Source organism: Rhinichthys klamathensis, unplaced genomic scaffold, assembly GCF_029890125.1.
Source record: "Rhinichthys klamathensis goyatoka isolate OS25496 unplaced genomic scaffold, OSU_Roscu_1.1 h1tg000050l_1, whole genome shotgun sequence".
Lineage (NCBI taxonomy): Eukaryota > Metazoa > Chordata > Actinopteri > Cypriniformes > Leuciscidae > Rhinichthys > Rhinichthys klamathensis.
Genome location: NW_026606596.1, coordinates 4,932,367 through 4,940,801, shown reverse-complemented (window position 1 = coordinate 4,940,801; position 8,435 = coordinate 4,932,367). Strand labels below are relative to the sequence as shown.

The 8,435-nt window shown below is 44.0% G+C and overlaps 1 protein-coding gene across 2 annotated transcripts in view; it reads left to right on the top strand.

Annotated features, from left to right (window-relative positions):
* The first annotated feature begins 204 nt into the window (after positions 1-204).
* The window catches only part of LOC130082924 (protocadherin gamma-C5-like), an 89,293-nt gene continuing 81,062 nt past the window's right edge, over positions 205-8,435 (top strand). For both annotated transcript variants that reach the window (XM_056247861.1, XM_056247853.1), the window contains exon 1: positions 205-2,620. In XM_056247861.1, coding sequence (XP_056103836.1) covers positions 209-2,620 — 2,412 coding nt within the window. In that variant the 5' untranslated portion in view covers positions 205-208. The remainder of the gene's footprint in view (positions 2,621-8,435) is intronic.

Here is an 8,435-nt window from a genome sequence, read left to right as displayed (position 1 = left end):
GAACAGAAAAATACTCACAGTGTCGCTATTCACCAAGAGTGCAGACTGATGCGTCTCTCCACCCACACTTAAAGTATGCAGTATGAGCTCTGTCTGTTAGAATAAACGACGCACAAAATGGAGTAACATTCCGTCGACGCCGATATAATTATTAGAATATCATCCTTCAAAGATTATTTAGTGTTGGACAGGTGCAACATCTTCAAAAATGGAATACATACTGTCTTCAGGTCCTTTGTTTAAGTGTTTCGTGGCTCTCCTTCTGTTTCCTCTGAGAATCGTCTGTGCAGATCTGAGCTACAATATTCCGGAAGAAACGAAGCGCCAGTATGTGATTGGAAATATAGCCAAGGATCTCAGGATGGAAGTGAAACAATTATCTGCTCGTAAAGCTCGGATAGACACGGAGGACAGCAGCAAACGGTATTGTAATATTAATCTGAATACTGGTGATTTAATCGTGGCAGAGACAATAGACCGAGAACAGCTTTGTGGTTCTCGAATGTCCTGCATTCTCAGTTATGAGCTCGTCCTGGAAAACCCTCTTGAAGTGCACCGTATAATTCTGCAAATTCAGGATATAAATGATAATCCGCCACAATTTCCAAATGACCGTTTTAACTTTGAAATCACCGAATCAGCAGATAAAGGGCAACGATTCCGTTTGCATGAGGCGCATGATTCAGATATTGGACATAACGCGGTCAATGGCTATTCACTGGAGAGAAACAAACATTTTGTTTTAAATGTTCATGATAGTGCAGATGGAGGGAAATACGCAGAACTCGTGTTGGAAAAGGAGCTGGATCGTGAACAGCAGAAGGAGATAGATATGATCCTCACAGCCACTGATGGTGGTTCACCGCAGAGATCTGGCACTGCTGTCATACACATCACTGTTCTAGATGCCAATGATAATGTCCCAGTATTTAGTCAGTCTGTTTATAAGGTCACTCTGGCTGAAAATACACCTTCAGGAACAGAAATAATCAGAGTGAGCGCCACTGATGCTGATGAAGGTCCAAACGGGGAAGTGACATTTGAATTCAGCAGATTGTCAGATAAGAATGCAAAATTATTTTCTATTGATAAGACAACTGGACAAATTGTAGTTACTGGAGAGATTGATTATGAAAGTGAAAGAAACTATGAAATGGGAATTCATGCTCAAGATGCATCTGGATTGGTATCGACTGCTAAAGTTATCATAGATATAACTGATGTTAATGATAATCCACCTAGAATCATCCTTAAATCTTTGAATAACCCGATACCTGAAAACTCTGATCCAGGGACTGAAGTGGGAATCATTAATGTTCAAGACAAAGACTCAGGAGAAAACCGGCAGATTCGTTGCTCTGTTCAGCAAAATGTTCCTTTCAAACTGAACCCATCTGTTAAAAACTATTTCTCTCTAGTAACTACAAAAGCTCTAGACCGAGAGAAAGAATCTGATTACAACATTACCATCACAGCCACAGATGGAGGATCTCCACCATTATCCACATCCATGACAATTCATTTATTTGTCTCAGATGTGAATGACAATCCTCCCGTATTTGAGCTGCAGACATACAGTGCTTATATAAGTGAAAATAACAAACCAGGCACTTCTGTTTGTTCTGTCAGTGCAAATGACCCAGACTGGAGACAGAACGGGACAGTACAGTACTCTCTGGTACCCAGTGAAGTCAATGGGGTCCCAGTGTCCTCATTTCTGTCTGTTAATGGAGATACAGGGGTGATTCATGCTGTAAGATCATTTGACTATGAGCATTTCAAAAACTTCAGTGTCAAAGTTGTTGCCAGAGACAATGGTTCTCCTCCACTCAACAGTAACGTGACTGTGAAAGTATTCATAACAGATGAGAATGATAACTCTCCTCAGATATTATACCCTGTTCCAGATGGAAAGTCTTTAATGACTGAAATGGTCCCTAAAGCGACTCTCTCGGGCTCTCTGGTCTCCAAGGTGATCGCTGTAGATGCTGACTCTGGACAGAACGCATGGCTGTCCTATCAGATCTTGAAATCTACTGATCCGGGACTTTTCTCCATTGGTCTCCATAGTGGAGAGATCAAAACACAACGAGACATTTCTGAATCTGACAATATGAAGCAGAACCTTGTTATTTCAGTGAAGGATAACGGTCAGCCGTCTCTGTCTACAACCTGTGCTGTGAATTTACTCATTTCTGACAACCTTTCTGAAGTTCCTGAACTTAAAGATATGACTTATGAGGAGAACAACTCTAAATTAACGTCATACTTGATCATTGCATTAGTTTCCGTGTGCACCTTCTTCCTGACGTTCATCATACTGATGTTGGCAGTGAAGTTTTGTCACAGGAGAAAGCCCAGACTGTTGTTTGATGGAGCAGTTGCTGTTCCCAGCGCCTATCTGCCTCCCAACTATGCAGAGGTGGATGGAGCAGGAACTCTCCGCAGCTCTTACAACTATGACGCGTATCTAACCACAGGCTCGCGCACAAGTGACTTCAAGTTTGTGAGATCGTATAATGAAAACACGCTTCCTTTTGGTGGGACTCTGAAAAAGGAAGACACTATTCAGTTTGGCTCGAGCATGATTACACTAGATGTTACAGGAATTGAAGATGAGGTAAGAGAGGCTTCACATCTATGGACTTTCTTTTGGTCGTCTGCATTGTCCCTTAACAGTAGAACCCACATATGTATCATATTTTTTTTATGGGCTTCGCGGTTATTTCAATTAGTCTATAAAAGTAGTGAATTGTACAAAATGCATTTAACCCTTGAGCGTTCTTCGGGGTCTTTTTGACCCGCAAATGACTTTCGCTAAATTATTATTGGATTAAAACCAAAAAGGAAGGGTTGTTTAGTCATAATTGGGAATTATGACTAAAATTGGAAATTGGAAAATATTTGAGGAAGTTTAGTAGCACATTAGTTAAATCACGACGTCTTATGGAAGAGAAAGTTGTTAGTGAAATCTTAGCCATTTCTAACATTCCTAATGTGGACCTGTTAGAAGGACAAAGATTACGTCTAACAGAGCTGCAAAATTAGCTTGATAGTACAGAATGCTAGCACAAGGAGCCTTTATTCGATCAAGGCAAAAATGGTTAGAGCATGGAGAGCAGATGTCTGCTTATTTTTTTAAACTCGAAAGGTCGAGGGCTAAACTAAATTGAATATATTTAATGAATATTAATGGCTCTATTACAGATAATTTTGAAATTATTTCTAGCTTTTGCCATAATTATTACTCTAATTTATACACTTCTAAATTCAGTGAGCATAATGTGACATCTTTTTGTAAACATTTTAAGAATGTAAAAACAATTACTGAAGAGGACCAAAAGTTATGAGATTTCCCAGTAACTATTATGGAAATTAAGCAAGCTATTGAACTTTTAAAATGTAATAAATCACCCGGTAAGTTCTATGAGCAGTTTTCTGAGATTCTTGCCCTATTTCTTTTTGAAGTATTCTCTGAAAGCTTAAAGTGCTCACAGCTTCCTACAATATGATGAGGGTATAATTTGTTTGATTCCTAATCCCAAGAAAGATGCGTTGCTTATTGATAATTGGAGACCCATTAGTCTGTTGAATAATGACTATAACATATTTGCTCATGTCTTTGCCCAAAGGTTCAAATTGGTATTAGATTCCATTATTGCTGAAAATCAATCTGGGTTTATGAGAAACAGACATATATTTAATAATATCAGACTTATTTTTGATCTTATTGATTATTCTGACCTTGTAAAAGATGATAGCTTTATACTTTTTATTTTTATTTTTTCAAAACCTTTGATTCTGTTGAGCATCCTTTTATTTTTTTACTGTTTAGAACACTTTGGGTTTGGGGCTTATTTCTGTAATGCCATGAAAACTCTTTATGCAGGTGGAAATAGTTCTGTGAAATTAAATAATGGCACTACACAAAGGTTTTATCTGGAAAGAGGGGTTAAGCAAGGTTGCCCAGTTTCTGTTTACCTCTTTCTCATTGTTGCTCAGGCGTTTTGTCACTTCATTAAATCATGCAAGATAAAAGGAATTTAAGTTGAAGAGAGAAGTGTCCTGATAAGTCACTGAAGGCTGATGGTGTCACGGGTATGTGCGGGTTGAAGAAGACAATGGTCGACAGGTTCCAATTCAAACATAGATTTATTCCTATTTCCAGGATCAGGTTAAGGCATACACACAAAGGTGACGTATAAACAAAGACCGACAAGGAATGACTGAACAGAGGGAACTAAATACACAAACCAATGAACACTAATGATGTGCAAACAGGTGAGACAGATGATGACGAGGAAATGAGGGAGTGAGATCAGGTGTGGAGACAAGAGGGATTCTGGGAGATGTAGTGCAAACAAGACAGAACAGTGCAGACGAAGACTGTGACATAACGCCCCCCTCAAATAGGCGCGACCTCGCGCCGTATAACATCAATAGGGGTGGGGGGGGTGGGCGCCCTGGAGGCTGACGAGAGCGTGGCCTGTAGGAGTCCAACGCCTCCAGGGCGGAGCAGGAAGTGCAGGCGGCCAGGGTGGATCAGGAAGTTCAGGCGGCCAGGGCGGAGCAGGCTGTGGGCGTGGCCAGGGCGGAGCTGTCGGACCCTCGGGCGGCCATGGCGGAGAATCCCCTTCGGGCGGCCTATATCCCCCCCCCAAAACTTTCTTGGGGGGAATCACAGGCTCTGGGACAGGCTCTGGGACGTGGACAGTCTCAGGGCTGGGCTAGCGGTGAAGGCCCGGCTATGCTGGATGGAACCAGCGGTGAAGGCTCAGAAGGGCTGGACGGGACCAGCGGAGAAGGCTCTGAAGGACTGGACGGGACCAGCGGAGAAGGCTCTGGCTCGGCCGGCGTGACGCGAAGCTCCGGCTCGGCAGGCGTGCAGGTAAGCTCAGGCTCGGCAGGCGTGCAGGGAAGCTCAGGCTCGGCAGGCGTGCAGGGAAGCTCAGGCTCGGCAGGCGTGCAGGGAAGCTCCGGCTCGGCAGGCGTGCAGGGAAGCTCAGGCTCGGCAGGCGTGCAGGGAAGCTCCGGCTCGGCAGGCGTGCAGGGAAGCTCCGGCTCGGCAGGCGTGCAGGGAAGCTCCGGCTCGGCAGGCGTGCAGGGAAGCTCCGGCTCGGCAGGCGTGCAGGGAAGCTCCGGCTCGGCAGGCGTGCAGGGAAGCTCAGGCTCGGCAGGCGTGCAGGGAAGCTCAGGCTCGGCAGGCGTGCAGGGAAGCTCAGGCTCGGCAGGCGTGCAGGGAAGCTCAGGCTCGGCAGGCGTGCAGGGAAGCTCAGGCTCGGCAGGCGTGCAGGGAAGCTCCGGCTCGGCAGGCGTGCAGGGAAGCTCCGGCTCGGCAGGCGTGCAGGGAAGCTCCGGCTCGGCAGGCGTGCAGGGAAGCTCAGGCTCGGCAGGCGTGCAGGGAAGCTCAGGCTCGGCAGGCGTGCAGGGAAGCTCAGGCTCGGCAGGCGTGCAGGGAAGCTCAGGCTCGGCAGGCGTGCAGGGAAGCTCAGGCTCGGCAGGCGTGCAGGGAAGCTCAGGCTCGGCAGGCGTGCAGGGAAGCTCCGGCTCGGCAGGCGTGCAGGGAAGCTCAGGCTCGGCAGGCGTGCAGGGAAGCTCAGGCTCGGCAGGGCTGCAGTGGGGCGCAGGCAGGCAGGCGACGTGAAGCTGCGGTGAAGGCTTGGCTGGGTTGGGCGGAACCAACGGTGAGGGCTTGGCTGGGCTGGACAGAACCAGTGGTGCAGGCTGCTCTGGACTGGACAGAACCAGCGGCGAAGACGGCTCTGGGCTGGACAGGACCAGCAGCGAAGAGGGCTTTGAGCTGGACAGGACCAGCGGCGAAGACGGCTCTGGGCTGGACAGGACCAGTGGCGAAGACGGCTCTGGGCTGGACAGGACCAGCGGCGAAGACGGCTCTGGGCTGGACAGGACCAGCGGCGAAGAGGGCTTTGAGCTGGACAGAACCAGCGACGAAGAGGGCTCTGAGTTGGGCAGGACCAGCGACGAAGAAGGCTTTGAGCTGGACAGGACCAGCGGTGAAGAGGGCTCTGAGCTGAACAGGACCAGTGGCGAAGAGGGCTCTGAGCTGGACAGGACCAGCGGCGAAGAGGGCTCTGAGCTGGACAGGACCAGCGGCGAAGAGGGCTCTGAGCTGGACAGGACCAGTGGCGAAGAGGGCTCTGAGCTGGACAGGACCAGCGGCGAAGAGGGCTCTGAGCTGGACAGGACCAGCGGCGAAGAGGGCTCTGAGCTGGACAGGACCAGCGGCGAAGAGGGCTCTGGCACTTCTGGACCGATGAGAGGAGGAAGATCGGTGAAGTCATCAAACTCGTAATTAAACTTAACTGTGCAGATGACTGGTTCTGGATTAACTGGACTATATCGCCCATATCCTCCCCTGTGACCTCCACGGTTCCCACGGAACACAGCTTGGCGGGTTCCCACAAAGGCTTGCTTCCAGCTCTCCATCTTCCCTTTTTTCCTTTCTTTATGGTCGGTTCTTTCTGTCACGGGTATGTGCGGGTTGAAGAAGACAATGGTCGACAGGTTCCAATTCAAACATAGATTTATTCCTATTTCCAGGATCAGGTTAAGGCATACACACAAAGGTGACGTATAAACAAAGACCGACAAGGAATGACTGAACAGAGGGAACTAAATACACAAACCAATGAACACTAATGATGTGCAAACAGGTGAGACAGATGATGACGAGGAAATGAGGGAGTGAGATCAGGTGTGGAGACAAGAGGGATTCTGGGAGATGTAGTGCAAACAAGACAGAACAGTGCAGACGAAGACTGTGACAGATGGCTGATGACACAGCTCTGTTCTTGAAAATTTTTGATCAAATTCAGTCAGCAAATTTTTTCACAGTGCCTCAGGTCTCTGCCTTAATTTACAAAAGTGTGAACTGTTTGCTTTAAAAAGTTGCCATGCCAGACCAATTTGTAATATTCCTGTAAAGGATGCTCCAACTTATTTTAAATCTATTTTAAATAACACCTTCAAAATTAACTGGTTGAAATATTTTCTAAAAACCACTAATTCTGTGTGGAATATGATTTCTAAATCTGTTTTGACCAACTTGGTCGCCTTTCATTTTTGCTTATGTGTGATTACAGAATCGAAAACCTTCCAGTTAAACTGTCAGCTTTTCACAGGCAAGCACTTTTGGCTTGGAAGTAAATTTACTAGCATATTTTTTTTACCACATCATTATTACATCTGGAATAATTGTAATATTTTGTTTAAGCATAAGAATGTATTGGTGAAAACTTGATTTGACATGGGTATCCTTTTAGTTGGACAGTTGTTGAATTATCAAGGGTATTTAATGACTTATAATGAATTCCTTGCATGCTTCAACTTCCCTGTTTCTCCTAAAGAATTTGCCTCTATAATTGATGCTATTTCTTCGGGTGTTGTCTCTTTATGTAGAGGTATTTCATACTCTAAATGTGTGTCTTTATTACATCTAGCTGATACGTTCTGTGGTAAAGTTTGTTTTCGACAAGCAGAAATAATAATATGGCTATACATTCCCTTTTCCAAAAAGAAGTAGTGAGTAAACCACATGTTATTTCCTATTGGTCACAGTTTGTTGGAGCTATTAATTGGAGAAAGGTCTGTCTGTTACCTAATAAATATATTATTACAAATAAGGTCAAGGAAATTTCATTTAAGATATTGCACAAATTTCCCCCCGCTAAACATTTTCTGTCCAAGTTTAACAAAGACATAGATAGAACAAAAAATTGTTCATTTAATTTTTTGCAACAAGAAACTGTACGTCATATTTTTTGGCACTGTCAATATACAAAGAGGTTATGGTGGGAAGTTTCTACATTTATTAATGACAAATTTGAATGCAACTTTCTTTTGTTATAATTATGAACATTTAATATATATTTTTCAAATATGAAAAGAGTCTGGAAAATGAAGCGTATATTATTATTAATCTTGTGATTATATTTGTTAAGTTTCATATTCTTCAGTGTGGATATAGTAATCAGAAACCTCTTTTTCTGTGGTATTGAAAGAATTAGAAAATTATATGGTTTCTATTAAGGACAGTACAAACAAAAAAGCTGTTAAAACCATTCATTTATTGAATACATTTAAGATTTTGTGAAATATCAAAGCGTTTTATTGTTTGTTTGGTCTATTATTTAGTTTTTGTTTTTACTCACTTTCTTGTATTTTATATTTGTGTATCCTTAACCCTGGCAATGTTTTTTTTTGTTGTTTTTTTTTCTGTTCTGTACTTGTTGTTCAATCAATAAAGAAAAAGAAAAGAAAAAAAAGAAATAACAAAATAACAATGCACAACATTTAAAATTGTATTAAAAAATATAAGTTTGTTTGAACTGGTGAAAAAGACTTTCCTAAGTACAACAAATTTACTCACTTAATATAAATGTAGGGTTTCGTCACAATTTTCTCATCAAATCTGT